This window comes from Amblyraja radiata, chromosome 3, assembly GCF_010909765.2.
Source record: "Amblyraja radiata isolate CabotCenter1 chromosome 3, sAmbRad1.1.pri, whole genome shotgun sequence".
Lineage (NCBI taxonomy): Eukaryota > Metazoa > Chordata > Chondrichthyes > Rajiformes > Rajidae > Amblyraja > Amblyraja radiata.
Window position 1 is genome coordinate 65,712,519 of NC_045958.1, and position 18,511 is coordinate 65,731,029.

At 42.2% G+C, this 18,511-nt stretch overlaps 1 protein-coding gene across 2 annotated transcripts in view; it reads left to right on the forward strand.

Annotated features, from left to right (window-relative positions):
* The window catches only part of snapc3 (small nuclear RNA activating complex polypeptide 3), a 28,796-nt gene extending 11,469 nt beyond the window's left edge, over positions 1–17,327 (forward strand). Inside the window, exons 7-9 of one of the 2 annotated variants that reach the window (XM_033017950.1) lie at positions 2,856–3,020; positions 10,448–10,555; positions 16,437–17,327. In XM_033017950.1, the coding sequence (XP_032873841.1) occupies positions 2,856–3,020; positions 10,448–10,555; positions 16,437–16,584 (421 nt within the window). In that variant the 3' untranslated portion in view covers positions 16,585–17,327. The remainder of the gene's footprint in view (positions 1–2,855; positions 3,021–10,447; positions 10,556–16,436) is intronic. The other variant, XM_033017951.1, reaches the window with a different exon arrangement.
* The last annotated feature ends 1,184 nt before the right edge of the window (positions 17,328–18,511 follow it).

Below are 18,511 nucleotides of genomic sequence, written 5' to 3' on the forward strand. Positions count from 1 at the left end.
CTGTGGGAAGCTAGTCAAAATTGCAGGACCCCTGGCTGAGATTTACGAGTCATCATTAAGTACAGGTGTGGTGCCGGAAGACTGGAGGGTGGCAAATGTTGTGCCTATGTCAGGAAAAGCAGCAGGGAAAAGGCTGAGAACTATAGGTCAGAGAGCTTAACCTCTGTGGTCGGAAAGTTACTAGAGGGTATGGCAGTTTTGAGTGCATTGGATCCAAGGAGAGATCGTGGAATGGTAGTCAATTGGCTTCATGGAATGAAGCAGAGGGTGATGGTAGAAAGTTGCTTTTCAATCTGGAGGCCTGTGACTGGTGGTGTGCCTCATGGTTCGGGGTTGAGCCCATTGCTGTCTGTCATCTATATCAATTAATTGACTGAGAATGTACATAGCATGATTAGCAAGTTTGCAGGGGTGGGAGATTGCAACCTTCACGTGGTCCACCCTGTTTCAACAAATGCAATCAACCAGGCGTGCACAAATAGAAGATCTAACAGAACAAGTTGTCTTACAACTTTAGGCTGTGCACGCCATACGCAAGACGAAGAAGAAGAAGCAAGTTTGCAGATGACACTAAAGTGGGTGGAATTATAGACAGTGAAGATGATTGTCAAAAATTGTGATCGGTTGGGCATTTGGGCTGAAGAATGGTTGATGGAATTTAATACAGAGAAATATAATTTTGGGAAGAGCAACATTGGCAGGACCTACACAGTGAAGGACCTATGCAGGACCTACACAGTAGATGGATCTAAGAGTGCAGGTGCATATTTATTTGAAAGTGGCACCACAGGTAGATGGGGTCGGTCAAAATGCTTTTGGCACATTGGCCTTCATCAGTCAGAGCATTGAGTAGAAGTTGGGAGGTCATGTTATATAAGACGTTGGTGAGGCCACATTCAGAGTATTGTGTTCAGTTCTGGGCGCCATGTAGCAGGAACGAGGTTGTTAAATCTGCAGCCTGGGATCCCTCATTGGGGACCCGGGAGGAGAAAAGCTCCGACTGCCGGCCCGCGGCCAACTTCTACTGCGGGCGCGGCGGTAGAAGTTGCAAGTATGAGGTGTTGCGCTTTGGGAGGTCAAATGTAAGGGGAAAATATACAACTAATGGAATGACCCGTGACAGCATGTTGGGGTTCAATTCCATATCGCCTTGAAAATGGCAACCCGGGTAGATAGAATAGTAAAGGCGGCATATGGTATGCTTGCTTTCATAGGTCATGGCATTACGTATAAGAGTCAGGAAGTCATAATGCAGCTTTATATGACTTTGGTTAGGCTTTGCATGCAGTTCTTGTCGTTCCATTGTGGGAAGAATGTGGAGACCAAAGCTGGTGCAGAGGTGGTGTACCAAAATGATCCCTGGATTCTGGGGTATTATCTACAGGGAGGTTGGACAGTCTTGGATTATTTTCTCTGGAATGCTGGAGGTTGCAGAGACATCTGATAGAAATGTATAAAATTATGAGACCTAGATAGAGTAGACAGTTAGAATCTTTTTCCCAGATGGTACAATAAAATTATAGAGGGCATAGCTTTAAGGTGAGAGGAACAAAGTTTAAAGGAGATGTGTGGAGTTAAGTTTTTACACAGAAGCTGGCGAGTGCCTGGAGGGTGATGGTTGAAGCCAATATGTTGGTGACATTTAAAATGCTTTTTGATGGATATACAGTGAATAGAGGGAAATCGGTTACATGCACTTAGATAAGTGATGATTCATAAACATGTACATGGATACGAAAAGTTTGAAGGTATACAATACAATACAATACAATACAATTCAATTTATTGTCATTTGGACCCCTTGAGGTCCAAACGAAATGTCGTTTCTGCAGCCATACATTACAAACAAATAGACCCAAGACACAACATAATTTACATAAACATCCATCACATTGCTGTGATGGAAGGCCAAAAAAACTTATCTCTCCACTGCACTCTCCCCCCCGATGTCAGAGTCAAAGTCAAAGCCCCCGGCGGGCGATGGCGATTGTCCCGCGGCCATTAAAGCCACGCCGGGTGATGCAAGGTCGCACACCGGGTCTTGGTGTTAGAGCCCCCGGCGTGCGCTCGCAGAGTCCCGCGGCCATTCCAAGCCGCGCGGGGCGATGATGTAAGGCCCCGCTCCAGGTGCTCTTCAACCCCGCAACTCGGGCGGGAGAAGTCGCCGTTGCGGGAGCCCTGAAAAGCGGTCTCCCTCCAGGGACCCGCGGGCTCCCGGTGCCGCCGTCCGCCAAACCCGCAGTTGCAGCCTCCGAACCTCCGGAGGTCGGGCCGCAGCAGCGTCCACCACAGCTCCACCCGCTCCGGACTCGGCCAGCTCCGCGACGGTGAGGTGAGTAGTCGGCACCACAGCACCCGGTCTTCCTGTTGGAGGCCGCTCCTCGTTGCAGCCCCAACGACAATGGAGACCCGACAAAGAAAAGGTCGGGTCTCCCGTGCAGGGAGAGATTTAAAAGTTACCCCCACACCACCCCCACCCCCCCACACACATACCCCAACAAAAAATAACAAAAACTACATAAAAACATAGACATAAAATAATAAAAACGCAGATGGACTGCAGAGGCCGCTGCTGACGAGAGTCGCGCCGCCCACCAATATGGGTCAAGCGCAGAGAGGTGGGACTAGTGCTGATGAAGGGTCTTGACCGGAAACATTACTTATTCCTTTTCTCTAGAGATGCTGCCTGACCAGTTAAGTTACTCCAGCATTTTGTGACTATAATTTGGGCAATGGTGAGTATGGATGAGTTGGGCCAAAAAGCATGTTTGGATGCTGCATAGCTCTGGCTCAATAACTTTGCCCATTTAAAATTGCAATAACTTGATTATACTGATTTTAATTGTTAATTCCAGGACCATTGTTGACTGGGCAGAGTCTCATGACAGAGGTTATGGCAAGTTTCATACGGCTAAAATGGAAAACTACACTTTCAATGATATGTGCATTAAAGTTGGCTATCCATACCTGTATTGTCACCAAGGAGATTGTGAACATATTGTCATCATCACAGATGTCAGGTATTTTAATAAATTTCAGTTCTGACATTTGACATTTGTTGTTGCAATATGATGCTAAAGACATTTACAAATAATCTATATGTAACAGTGTTTTGCTGATTAGCAATCATTAATCATGCAAACTTTTAGAATGTTGAGGGATTAAACTGAAGAAATCGCGTTAATAATCATATTATGTTGAATATACAAGAATAACTCTTTATCCTTTCAGCTTGAATCTGCTGAAGATAGTGATCATCAGTTTTATCTTGATTAGAACATTGTTGATTTATGTTTGCATAAAACAAGGTGAATGATTCTCTTTTGATACACAAATAAGACTTTTTTTTTTTTCCCCTCGAGTGGACAAGAAAAAATAATTCTAAACATTTACTGCATTGTTACCTCAGTGGTTAGTTAGGGGGGGCAGATAGGAGATTTTGTGGCAGAAATTGAGACTCCAGGATGGTGTGTTACCACCCTGGTGCCAGGGTCCAGAATGTCTCTGAGTGGCCTCGGCATTTTCAAGGGTGGGGGCGAGCAGCCAGATGTCATTGTGCATGTTGGGATAAATGATGTGGGTAAGAAAAGGGATAAGGTCCTGCAGAATTATTATAGGGAGTCAGGCAAAAGGCTAAAAAGCAGGACCTCCAGGGTAGTGATCTCCAAATTACTCCCAATTCCTCGTGCTACTGAGGTTAGGAACAGGAAGATAGGATAGATTAATGTATGGCTGAGGAGTAGGTGCAGGGGGCAAGGATTCAAATTTTTGGACCATTCGGATTACCTCTGGGGCAGAGGTGAACTGAGCAAGAGGGATGGGATGCACTTGAACTGGAGGGGAACCAATATCCTGGCAGGCAGATTTGCTGGTGCTACGCAGGTGGGTTGATGCAATGCAGGACTAAGGCAGGTGAGAGGGTATAAGTCACTATAGAAAGTTGACTGAAAGCAAGTTCAGTAGACAGAATGGGCAGGAGTACTGCAGGGAGAGGAAGAGGGAGGGAGTACGAATGATGATGAAAGAAAGTTCAGTGAACAGAATAGGCAGAAGCGTGGCAGGGAGCGCAGAGGGACTGTTGAATTTAATTGCACTTATTTTAATGCAAGGTGCCCGATGGATAAGGGGGATGAACTCAGAGCGTGGGTAGGTACGTACGACTGGGCTGTTTCAGCCATTGCGGAAACCTGGCTAAGATAGGGACATAGTGACCATATGGAGATAGTGATCATAACTCCAAATGTATTTTTGGTATGTCCAGTGGTGTGTCATATTTTACTTGGGTCGTTTACAACCCAGCGGTATGAACATTGAATTCTCTAATTTTAAGTAACTTCATCTCGTACTCGCCTCTCCCCTCCCGAGTCGTTTTATCAGTTCCACAGTTCTTCATGTTGTTTCTCTTGATTACACTTTCCTTAACCACAATGAACCTACCAGGCCTGTGGGCATTTGTGATTGGTCCTGATCTTTTCTCGATTCCAGGTCTTCGCCTCCCTCCATCTCCCACCTTCTACTTTCAGTCTAAAGAAGGGTCCTGACCTGCAACATCACCCATTTTTTCTTGAGAGATGCTGCCTGACCCGTTGAGTTACTCCATCACTTTGTGTCTATCTTTTTTATAAACCAGCATCCGCGGTTCTTTGTTTCTCCAAAAGTTTAAAGATTATTTTGAATTGGGATAGAACTGGATGTTGGGGGAAGGTACATAATTGGGCCAAAGCAGATTACAATGTCATTAGGCAGGAGCTAGGGAGGGTAGATTGGGAGTATTTTTTTTTTTTTTTGGATAAATCCACCGCTGATCTATGAGAGTAAATTAAAGACCAGATGATCAAAGTGCAGGATCAGTATGTTCCTGTAAGGACGAGCTATAGCATGGCAAGGTAAGAGAACCATGGATGACCAAGGAGGTTGTACGCTTGGTCAGGAAGAAGGAAGTGTTTGTCAGGTTTACGAAGGTGGGATAAGATGGAGTTATAGATAAACTGGCTATTAGAAGGGCCAATAGTGGCCATGAAATATCATTGGCGTTGGATTAAGGAAAATTCCAAGGCTTTTTAAACATATGTTAAAAACGAGGGTGACGAGAGATAATGTAGAATAAATGTAGTCAAGGATAAAGGAGGGTATCTGTGCTTGGAGTTGGAGGATATAGCTGAGGTGCTAAATGAGTACTTTGCATCTGAATCCACAAGGAGAAGGACTTGGAGGACAGCAAGATCAGTGTGGAGAATACAAATATGCTTGGGGTAGTTTGAGATTGAGAAGGAGGTGGTGCTGAGATTCTTGAAGAGCATCAAGGTGGATAAGTCCCCCAGTGCCTGAAAAGATCTAGCCCTAAAATTGGAGGATTTGTAGACAGTGAGGAAGGCTGTCAGAAGATACATTGTGATTTAAATTAGCTGCAGTAATGGGCATTTTGAGTATTGCGTGCATTTCTCATTGCCCCATTGCAGGAAGGATGTAGAGGCCTTGGAAAGGGAGCAGAGGTTTACCAGAATGCTGTATGGATTAGAAGGTTTTGACTACAAAGAAGATAAATTGAATAAACTAGGATTGGTTTCTTTGAAAGGTTGAGGGGAGACGATAGAAGTATATAAAATTATGAGAGGCGTAGATAGGGAAGACAAATAGAACCTTTTTCCCAGGGTGGAAATGTCCAACACTGGAGGGTATTGCTATAAGGTGGGAGGGGGGAAATTTAATGGAGATATATACGGGGTAGGTATTTTTTGCCTGAAACGCATTACCAGGTGTGGCAGAAACAATAGTGGCGTTTAAGAGGTTTTTAGAATGGCAAGTAGATGTGCAAAGAGTAGAGTGATATGGATCATGTCCTGTTAGATTCGATCAGTTTAACCTGGCATCATGTTCGGTGCCAACATAATGGACCGACGGGCCCGTTGTACTGTTCTATGGATCCCCTTCTCCATTTGCCCTTCATCTCTCCCTTAAGCATCTTCCTTACTTTTCATATTCCAATACTTGTAGCCTTTGCATCTCTGTTTATCGCTGTTGGAGGGAATTGTGTTTAACCTGTATCCTGAATCTGGGTTCACATGAGGTGCAGTTGTCCTCACAATTACTGCTCAGATCGGGCAGGCGCAAAGAGCATCTTGTAGAGCAGTGGTGAGTTTCTTAAACCTGTCGGTTTATTCAAGGCTTCAATATTATGCACTGAGAAAACTAGAGAGAATCCAAAGTGTTTCAAAATTCATAGCACGCCCAACCTCTTATATTCTGTGTTTCAATCCTTACGTGTAGATTTTACATTTTTGAAATAATTCATCAGTTATCAACGTTTCTTTGTAATCTTTCATCCTTGTTTTCTCTTGGGGTAACCTTCAGCTTTCTGTTTTCTCTTAATTAATTAAAAAAGCATCATCCTATTTGTCTGACAAATGGGTTTAATAAAGAACCCTTCATCTCATTATTTTTATTGTGCGAAGCCTGGTTCACAACATTATATGTTTATCTTTGCTCCAACTAGCAATGCCTTTTAGTCTAAGCACCACCTAAATCCATTTGTTTGCCTCACCTAACATGGCCTCTAAGTTATTGTCTCTATGTTGGCCTCTCCTCTCATTATGCTTCCTAATTATATGCTTTTGGGTTATACATATTACAAAGTTACAACCTTTTCCTCATAATTTTCAGCATTTCCTACATCATGACCCTTCAGCTTATGTCTCTAGAAGGGTCATTCTAGCTTCCTTCCCCTCCTGGTTCCATCTGTCTTTTTGTTTCCATGCTTTAACTTATCACCCACTTTTCTTCTCCTAACTCCACCCTTGCCTCTCCTCGGTCCACGTAATGCCTACCGACCCCTGCATTGTCTGCCATTCCTCTTTATACTAGCTGTGCTTGACCTTCACTGTCATATTGCAGGTGCAGGAGGGGAAGAGGAGAGGGGCTGCTTCACAAATTGCTTCGCTTCAATCATTTTGTCTCACATCTTCTGTCTTTTCGTCTCTGGCCTCTATTCAACCATCTGCCTATCTAAAACCCTCCTCACCTGTATCCACCTGCTACTTGCCAGGTTTTGTTCTGCTTTTGTCCTCTCTTCCAACTTTTTAACCCCTTTCCCCTGACCACAATCAGTCTGAAGAAAAGTCCCGATCTGAAATGTCACTAATCCATGTTCTCCAGAGATGTTACCTGACTTGCTGAGTTACTCCAGAATTGCCTTTTTTGTAGACCAGCATTTGTAGTTCCTTGTTTCCTCACTTCCTCTCCTGTGTTTTTATCGCGGAGAAGGACATGAAGATTCAGAAACCTGGGACAGTAACAGTTTTCATGACAGTCTGTATTACAGTTGAGGTGGTGCTGGACACCCTAAGTCAAATGAAGATAGATAAATCTCCAGGGTTTGAACGGATATATCCGAGGACACTGGGAAGCTAGAGAGAAATTTGTAGGAGTCCTGGCTTTGATATATGAATCGTCATTAGACGTGGGAAAGTGCCAATAGACTGGAGGGTCTAATGTCGTGCCTCATTTAAGAAGGGCTGTAGAGAAAATCCTAGGAACTATAGACCAGTAAGCATAACATCTGTGGAAGGAAAGTTGCTGGGCTGAAATCTCAGGGATTACCAATCCATGCATTTTGAGCATGGTTTTATATAGAGAAGATCATGTCTCACAAAATTGATTTAAATTATTTGAAAAAGCAACCAAGGAGGTTTATGAGGGCAGGGCTGCAGAAGTAGTCTGTAAGGATTTCAGCAAGGCCTTTAAGGTTCTGTATAGTCAACTGCTCTGGAAGGTATGATCATATGGGATCAGGGCGAGCTAGTTAACTGGATATAGATTGATGTTATGAAATGTTAAGGCTTCATGTTAAGAAATGAAGGTTGGTGGTGGAAGGTTATATTTTGGACTGGAGGCTTTTACCTAGTGCTATGCCTCAAAGATTGTAACTGCGCATTGATGTTTGCCATCTACATCACAATTTGTTTGAGAATGCAATGCCTGATTATAGATAATAGGTGCCGGAGTAGGCCATTCAATGTGATCATGGCTGATCATCCCCAATCAGTACCCCGTTCCTGCCTTTTCTTCATATCCCCTGACTCTGCTATCTTTAAGAGCCCTCTCTCTTGAAAGCATCCAGAGAACCTGCCTCCACCGCGATTAGTAAGTTTGCAGTTGATTGTAAGATGGGTGATATCATAGACAGTGATGATAGTAATCAAAAATTACAGCTAGATTTTGATCAGTCAAGTGGACTGAGGAATAGATAATGTAATTTAATTCGGATAAGTGTGAGGTTGCATTTTGGGTAGTCGAACCAGGGCATGACCTTCACAGTTAACGGTAAAACCCTAGTTCCCTGAAAGTGACATCATGTGGAGAGGATGGTGAATAAGGCTCTTGGTACATTGGTTGTAAGTCAGGAAATTGAGAATAGAAGTTGGAACATTATGTTACTGTTGGACAAGATATTGGTGATCAAGATACTTGGTGTATTGTGTTCAGTTTTAGTCACCCTACTTTTGGAAATACACCTCCAATCTGCAAAGGGTGCAGAGATGATTTGCAAGGATGTTGCTCGGACTCGAGAGCCTGAGCTATAGGGAGAGTTTGGTCAGGCTCGGGCTTTACTCCTTGGAGCTAGCTGCCTGTGCCAGTGACTAGCGGAGTTCTGCAGGGGTCAGTGCTGGGGCCGCTACCCTTCACGTTGTATATTAATGATTTGGACCAGGGGATTGAAGACTTTGTGGCCAGATGATTATAAAAATGGGTGGATGGACAAGTAGTGTAGAGAAAGCAGAGATTCTGCAGAAGGATTTGGACAGGTTGGGAGAGTGGGCTGAGAAGTGGCAGATGGAATATAGTGTAGGAAAGTGTGATAGTAGGAATAAAGGCATAGACTATTTTCCAAATGGGGAGAGAATCCAGAAATCAGAGATGCAAAGGGACTTGGGAGTGCTGCCACAAGATTCCCAAAAAGTTAATTTGCAAATCGAATTAGTAGCAAGGAAGGCAAACGCAATGCTAGCATTCATTTCAAGAGGGCTAGAATACAAAAATAGGCTGAGTGTAATGCTGAGGCTCGATTAGGTGCTGTCAAGCCGCATTAGGAGTATTGTGAGCAATTTTCAAGGTCAAGGTCAGTTTATTGTCACAAGTACCAATTATGGTACATTGAAATTTGAATTTTGGGCACTATATCTGAGGAAGGATGTGCTGACTCTGGAGAGGGTCCAGAGGAGGTTTGCAAGAATGATCCCAGGATTGAGTGAGTTAACATATGAGTTGTGGGCCTGTACACGCTGGAGTTTAGAAGGATGAGGGGACACCTCATTGAAACTTATCGAATAGTAAAAGGCTTGGATAGAGTGGATGTGGAGAGGATGTTTCCACTAGTGGGAGAGTCCAGGATGAGGGGTCATAGCCTCAGAATTAAAAGACGTTCCTTTAGGAAGGAGATGAGGAATTTCTTTAGTCAGAGGGTGTTGAATCCGTGGCATTCTTTGCCACAGAGGCTGTGGAGACCAAGTCAATGGATATTTTTAAGGCAGAGATAGATGGATTCTTGATTAGTGCAGGTGTCAAGAGTTATAGGGAGAAGGCAGGAGAATGGGGTTAGGAGGGAGAAATAGATCAGTCATGATTGAATGGTTATCACATCACTTTATCATTGATGGGCCATTCTATGACCTTTTGAGCACAGGAGGCTGAATGATTATAGAATCATGAGGGGAATAGATAGGGTGAATGCACAGTATTTTTCCCTGGGTAGGGGAATCAAGAACCAAATGTCTATTAAGAGAGGTTTAAGGTGAGAGGGTAAGATTTAATAGGAACCAGAGAGGCAATCTTTTCATTCAGAAGGTGATGGATATATGGAACAAGCATATGGAGAAAGTAGTTGAGGCAGGTCGAATAAAATTAAATACAGTTGGACAGTTACATGGGAAGATATTAAGGGAGATGGGCCAAACGTGGGCAATTGACACTTGCTTGGATGGGGAATTTTGGTGAGCCTTTGAATTGGGCTAAATGGCTTGTTTCTGTGCTGTGTGACTCGAATCACTTGAATCGCCAGTAGACTGCTGACCAAATATTGGTAGAAACATAATGCTGGAGTAACTCAGCGGGACAGGCAGCATTTCTGGTGAGAAGGAATGGGTGACGTTTCTCCAGTCTGAAGAAGGGTCTCGACCCAAAACGTCACCCATTCCTTCTCTCCAGTGATGCTGCCTGTCCCGCTGAGTTACTCCAGCATTTTGTGTCTATCTTTGGTTTAAACCAGCATCTGCAGTTCCTGCCTACCATATGTTGGTAAATTGGATTAGTATAGTAGTAGAAATTTGTGAGTGTTCTAATGCACTTTGTGCATTGAATGATTTATAACAATGTAAAGAATGTAACTGGGCATCAGAGAGCTACAGGACTGGAGAACTAATTTAATCATTTTAACATCTATTTCCTGTCACAGAATTGTCCATCGTGATGATTGCCTAGACAAGACATTATATCCATGTGTGATCAAAAAACCCTGGTTGTGGACTCGGAAGTGTTCTGTTTGCAAGTTATTTATTGTCAGGTGAGTTGTTAAAAACAATCCATAGTTTATTTTCCAGGGAAGTGCATTTGGTAAATGGAAAAATAACCCTTTTTATTTATTAATCAATTTATTCTTTATTTTGCCAAGTTGAATATGTGTCTGACAAATTCAGGTGCTCCTTTGCATTCAGAATTTTCAAACTGAATCATGGAGAGAGTCCATTTCAATAAAATGTTTGATCACAGTGCAAAACACCAACTGTCCCCTTGAAGACATGCTCTATTAATATAGAATAGGCTCTGGGGATATATCCATCTTAATGTTCTTCAAGAGGCTTGGCACCACCTTCTTGATCTCAAAGTGCCCTAATGTATTTGTATTCTCCACTCCGATCTCGCTGTCCTCCCAAGTCCTTCTCTTTGTTGAATATATATGTAAAGTACTCGTTTAGTACCTTTACCTTTGAGCGTTCTTATCTCTATCCTAGTCACACTCTTATTTTTAACAAGTGTATAAAAACCCATGGGATTTCTCTTAATCCATCTCGCCAATAACATTTAATGGCCCCTTTGCCCACTTGAGTTCTTTCCTGCTTGCTTTATATTCCTCATGCCACTTTCTGATGCGACCTTTTTAAACGTAACTTACACCTTTTTCTTTCGGATCAAGATTACAACCTCCTTGATCATCCACGGTTCCCTTACCTTGTTGTCCTTATCACTCCTCCTAACTGGAACATGCTGATCCTGCACTTTGATCAGCTGGCCTTTAAATGACTCCCACATGTTCATAAGTCACAGGAGCAGAATTATGACATTCGGTCCATCAAGCCTACTCCACCATTCAATCGTAGCCGATCTATCTTTTCCTCTTAACCCCATTCTCCCCCTAACCTTAGACACCCTTTCTAATCAAGAATCTGCCAATCTCTGCCTTAAAAATACCCAATGACTTGGCCTCCACAGCCGTCAGTGGCAAGGAATTCTACAGATTCACCACCCTCTGATTAAAGAAATACCTCCTCATCTCCTTTTCTAAAGGTAAATCCTTTTATTTTGTGGCTCTGCCCTCGTACTCTCCCACATGTCATCTGTGGACTTGCCCAATAACAACTGCTCCCAATCTACCCTCCTTTGGTCCTGCCTAATTACATTGTAATCAGTTTTACCCCAATTCCACCAACATCCAGACCTGTCCCTATTTTAAAAAAAACCTTGAAGCCGATGGAGTTATGATCACTATCTCAATTCTTCCACCGCAACACCAGTCACCAGGCCAGGCTTGTTTTCCAATACAAGGTCCAGAGACAAAAACCCATTCAAGATGCCCTGACATGCACCCCAAATGGAGAGAAAATATCCCTTATTGGTGAGTTCAACGCTTGTGTTGGTGCAAACAGAAAATCATGGCCAAACTGCCTCAGCCATCACGGTGTCAAGGATAGGCCTAGTCAGCCACAGTAGGAAATTCAACCACAGATAAAACATTTCCCTCTCCAAGCAGGACAACGTCAAGGCCGCTCAATCATCTCTCGCTGATGGACAGATAGCAACCATTACTTGAAGTCAATATGCTTACATATTGGGTTACATAGTTTACACTAGTTAAGATCATGCATCTTATTAACACTGCTCAATCTATCCTCCTTAATGAAGCCCTGGTTTGCATAGTCATCTGAAGCTTTTTGGTAAGACAGTATTCATTTCATCTGCAGATCCTTTGTTCACTCCTCCCTTCCCACTCTACCTGCTACCTCCTTAGATACTTTCACCTACATCTACAGTGGCTTGCAAAAGTTTTCATACCCCTTGAACTTTTCCACATTTTGTCACGTTACAACCACAAACGTAAATGTATTTTATTGGGATTTTATGTGATAGACCAACACAAAGTGGCGCATAATTGTGAAGTGGAAGGAACATGATACATGGTTTTCAAAAATGTTTACAAATAAAAAATTGATAAGTGTGGCGTGCAAAAGTATTCAGCCCCCTTTACCCTGATACCCCTAAATAAAATCCAGTGCAACCAATTGCCTTCAAAAGTCACCTAATTAGTAAATAGAGTCCACTATTAAATAGAATCTAATCTCAGTATAAATACAGCTGTTCTGTGAAGGCCTCAGAGGTTTGTTAGAGAACATTAGTGAACAAACAGCATCATGAAGCCCAAGGAACACACCAGACGGGTCAGGGATAAAGTTGTGGAGAAGTTTAAAGCAGGGTTAGGTTATAAAAAAATATCCCAAGCTTTGAACATCTCACGGAGCACTGTTCAATCCATCATCCGAAAATGGAAAGAGTATGGCACAACTGCAAACCTACCAAGACATGGCCATCCACCTAAACTGACAGGCTGGGCAAGGAGAGCATTGATCAGAGAAGCAGCCAAGAGGCCCATGGTAACTCTGGAGGAGCTGCAGAGATCCACAGCTCAGGTGGGAGAATCTGTCCACAGGACAACTATTAGTCGTGCACTCCACAAATCGGGCCTTTATGGAAGAGTGGCAAGAAGAAAGCCATTGTTGGAAAAAAAACCCATAAGAAGTCCTGTTTGCAGTTTGCCACAAGCCATGTGGGGGACACAGCAAACATGTGGAGGAAAGTGCTCTGGTCAGATAAGACCAAAATTGAAGTTTTTGGCCTAAATGCAAAACGCTATGTGTGGCGGAAAACTAACTGCACATCACCCTGAACATACCATCCCCACTGTGAAACATGGTGGTGGCAGCATCATGCTGTGGGGATGCTTTTCTTCAGCAGGGACAGGGAAGCTGGTCAGAGTTGATGGGAAGATGGATGGAGCCAGATACAGGGCAATCTTGGAAGAAAACCTGTTAGAGTCTGCAAAAGACTTGAGACTGGGGCGGAGGTTCACCTTCCAGCAGTACAACGACCCTAAACATACAGCCAGAGCTACAATGGAATGGTTTAGATCAAAGCATATTCATGTGTTAGAATGGCCCAGTCAAAGTCCAGACCTAAATCCAATTGAGAATCTCTGGCAAGACTTGAAAATTGCTGTTCACAGACGCTCTCCATCCAATCTGACTGAGCTTGAGCTATTTTGCAAAGAAGAATGGGCAAAAATGTCAGTCTCTAGATGTGCAAAGCTGGTAGAGACATACCCCAAAAGACTTGCAGCTGTAATTGCAGCGAAAGGTGGTTCTACAAAGTATTGACTTTGCTGAATACTTTTGCACGCCACACTTTTCAGTTTTTTATTTGTAAAAAAATTTGAAAACCATGTATCATTTTCCTTCCACTTCACAATTATGCACCACTTTGTGTTGGTCTATCACATAAAATCCCAATAAAATACATTTACGTTTGTGGTTGTAACGTGACAAAATGTGGAAAAGTTCAATGGGTATGAAAACCTTTGCAAGCCACTGTATAGGAGATGCTACATTTTCCCTACACCTCTGAGTTGGCTTATTGGTAGAGTTACTGCCTTACAGCGCCAGAGATCCGGGTTCGATCCTTACTACAGGTGCTGGTGTAAATAGCTCGTTCTAAGCTTCCTCCCATTCTAGTTTCAGTCAATAAAATACTGAATCAAGCACTTGCGCATCTAAACTTTATTTTGGAAAAACACAATAACAGTTCCCACTACTATACCTAACCACCGCGGGTTCGATCCTTGTATCTGCTTGTCCAAGCCCTCCTAGCCTCGTGCAAGCAGAGACACTCCAAAAGATCACGCAGTCCCAAGCGTTCTCCCAGACGATTGACACAAGACCTCATAGGAGTTACCTTTTATAGGTCCCCGAACCTTGAGGGGCCGAACCATATGGGGTCTCTTTACAGTCCAATTACAGATATCGACCAACACAGTACATGATAGACATTTCCCCAATACAATAATACGGTAACCAATACATTGTATTCAAACGGAGCTTCTGGAAGGAGGCGAACATAGCAACATTTGCTCAGATATTCAAGAAACCCAGACAAGGCTCAACACTTAACCCAATCAACATCTAGCAAAGTAAAGCTTTGCAACAATATTTACAATGTGTATGTCTGGTTTGCATTCACCCAATCCGTTTCATGCAATTTATACCTAACTGTAAGAATCTGCAGCTGTCCCATTCTTTCCCTGCAACTCTTATCTGGGCTCTAGACAAGCTAGCACCATTCTGCAGCTTGTCGCATTTCTGCAGAAGGCACATTTAAAATGACCAAATGGCCTAGCAGCCCAGAAGCCTTTACTCTATGTTAGTGTCCTGGCATCTCCAATTTGGCCAGAATTAATACTGGCTGTATGGAGTTTGTACGTTCTCCCTGTGACCACATGGGTTTTCTCTGGGTGCCTCTGTTTCCTCCCACATTGCAATGACGTGCAGGTTCATAGGTTAATTGGCTTCTATAAATTGTAGTGTGTAGGATAGAACAAGTGTATGGGTGATTGCTGGTCGGCATGGACTTGGAGGGCCGAAGGGCCTGTTTCAACACTATCTCTAAGCTAAACTAAACCTTGCCTCTTGCCTCCATCCATGGATCCTTTCAGCTAAGACAGAGGTTCACAAGCACCTTGTCTAACCTCTACTACATTCAGTGCCCCTGACATGGCCTCCTCTACAATGGCAAGACCAAGCATAGGCTAAGCGACCCTTTCGCAGAACACGTGCACTCAGGCTGCTGGATCTCCTGGTTGCTAAACCATTATAAATTCCCTTCCCATACCAACCTTTCAGTCCTTGGCCTTCTGATCAAACAACAAAGGGGTTTCTGGCATAACAAAGACCTGTTTATGCCAAATTATTGAATCCAGGCTTTGTTCTAATATACCTTTAGTTCCCAAGTAATAAATCAGCGTTACTCAAAAGATTCCACTGAAATTGTTCATGCATTACTGTTGCTAAAATAATTATTACGGTTGGATTCAATCTCAGATCCTTTTCACACCACACTCGGGACAATACAAGCAAGAACATAACTATATCTCCAGATTATTTGAAATTCAATTAATAATGTAGCTGATATTGCAGCATTATTCATGACCTCTCTCCTGTCACTGAAGCACATAACTGGTGTTTGATCGCTATTCACTTGTGTTGTAATTGCAACTCCATCTATGATGCTTTGAATTCCACTTAGTCCTTTTCCCATAGACCTTTTCCCATAACTTCCAGTTCCATATCGGGGATCTATGTCAGGCATTCTCAGAATATGACAACCTCTTTCCTGTGTGGTAATTATCAAGCCTGTGAGTTACACGTCAGTTTATTAAAGTATCTGATGTTAAATAATCCTAATTGTATCCACATTGAAACGTTGATTTTCTTCTGGGTTTATTAGATCAGCATATTTCTGATTGGAATAACAGTATAGTCCAATGCAGTATCATTAGACATGCACTTTTAATTTAAGCTCCCATTTTAAAAGATTGAATCCATACATCCAAGTTATTCCTGTGCATCTGTTAAACATTTGAATCTTCCACACATGGGGAACCTTTTATTACACTTATTTTTGCGAAAGGGAACTTGCTGCACTAATATTGAAGTGCAAGTAATTAAATTACCCACTATGGCAGAGCCTAACACAAAACTCTGAGAGTTGTGAGTCTGTGGAATTCTCTGCCTCAGACGGTGGTGGAGGCAGGTTCTCTGGATGCTTTCAAGAGAGAACTAGATAGGTCTCTTAAAAATAGCAGAGTCAGGGGATATGGGGAGAAGGCAGGAACGGGGTACTGATTGTGGATGATCAGCCATGATCACATTGAATCTCGAAGGGCCGAATGGCCTACTCCTGCACCTATTGTCTAAAACTTGATCCACTTGTATCCGCAAGAGAGAAAATGGTTGTGAAAGTATATAAAAATCAAAATTCGAATAAGAGATTTCAGTTGTGGGAACACTAAAATGGTTTTTGTTGAGCATAATTGCAAAAAATTGTTTTGCCTTTTGTTGCAGGTGGGTGACCAACAATGATAGTTTAGCTCCCGAGGACCCATGCTGCTTCTGCGATATTTGTTTCAGGATGCTTCACTATGATGCTGATGGGAATAAATTGGGAGAATTTCTTGCATATCCTTATGTTGATCCCGGGATTTTTAATTAAAAGTTGTCACAGTGTCTCGTTTCTGTGTAATAATGAAGTCATTTTGTCTTGTAGGTCTTGCTGATGAAAAAGCCTCTGTAAAGTGTTTATAGTAGAAAATGAGGAAATTAACACACAATAACTTGAGGTGTTTGGGTGGTAGATTGACTGAATAGCATTGAGCTGGTGACAGGTTTTGAAATAATAACAGCAGTATATATGTCATTTCACGCAGCCATTTTATTTTCCAAAAATATATGCTAGGGAACCTAAATTATGCTGTGGGTTTGGGAACGGGCCATTTCACTTATTTCAAACCCAACCTGGACTGTGAGACTGTTACTAATGAAGCACAGTAAAATGACTAGGTTGCATCTTCCCCAAATCCAATTAAAAATAGGTTTGTAATCCAAAACAATCAAAATTAGTAGCAATTGCCAAGATAAGCTGTATACCACTACATACATTTACATATCTGATCCTGAATCAGAAGAATAATTTTGACCTTACTGATAATTTATCCAAAAATGCTCAAGTCAGTCAGCATCAAATTTTAAATTGAATATTCAATTTTATTTCACCAATTATTAAAATACCTAGGTCTTGACTCCTGAGATCTGTTGGTGTTAAAGAGATTGTATTTGTTATTCCTCATTAGCCTTTGAGGTTGTAGAGTTTTTTTCTTCCATAATTAATGGAAGAGGTTTTGAATTTGAATAATAAATGTCTTTGGTGCTGATGAGATTGTACAGTCAGACTAATAAGCTTCGGTCCTGTTTGGTATGTGTTCCACAAGTTAAATATTGCAAATTTTTAACATTGAATTGTATTGCAACACCTCACATTTAACAGTTAAATATCGTGAATGCTAGAAATACACAAATTAATTGAACAATTTAAATCCTGAATAAATCATACACCTGGAATGCGAGGTCAGGTAGCCCCTGGGGATAAAGCAGAGTTAACATTTTTGGTTGGTCTAATTCTGATGAAAGATAATTGATTCAAAAACATTAAGTTTATAGTGAGACTAATTGTTGTTATCCCTGATTACGAGATTTGCTCATTTGTTCTTTGAGAATCTCCCCATTACTTAAAGGTCTTCAAACTTGTTTACTGGTAGCTATAAATATAGAGCATCAGAGATCTGCCTAGTTGCAGAATCTAAATATTGCAATCCCCTAATTACTTTTAGTAATGCTAATGTTGTTAAGCACTTGTTGACTCTTTTTAGTTTAGAGATACAGGCTGGAAACAAGTGGCCCTTTGGCCCACCGAGTCTGTGCCGGCGAACGATTGCACATACACTAGTTCTATCCTACCCACTAGGAACAATTTACAGAAGCCAATTGACCTACAAACTTTCACGTCTTTGGAGTGTGGGGGGAAACCCGTGCGGCCACCTTGAGAACATACAAACTCCGTGCAGACAGCACCCGTAGTCAGGATTGAACACTGGTCTCTGGCGCTGTAAGACAGCAACTCTACAGCCGTGCTGCCCTCGTGCTCATCCTTATTTGAATACTTTATGCTTTCAATAGATTGGCAATACCAAACTGAATATCGCAGTTGTGGAATGATCACGAGAAGCTGAATTCAGAAATGCATGTACAGATTTATAGCTATTTTTAAGGAATGGCATTCTTGCATTGGAGACAGTGCAACCAAGGATCATAGAGTCATACCATGTGGAAACATGCCCTTTGACTCAACTTGTCCATGCCAACCAAGATAGTATATCTACCTACGCAGGGTTTTTTTGGCCCATATTCCTTTAAACCTTTCCTATCCATGTACCTCTGAGTGTTTTTTAAATGCTGTTGTAGTACCTTACATATACTAGTACAGTACCTTGTTCCATATACCCACCACCTTCTGAGTGAAAAAAATGCTCCTCTCATCTTAAATCTAGAATAAGAAAATGATTTTTCTTTTTAATTCAACAAAG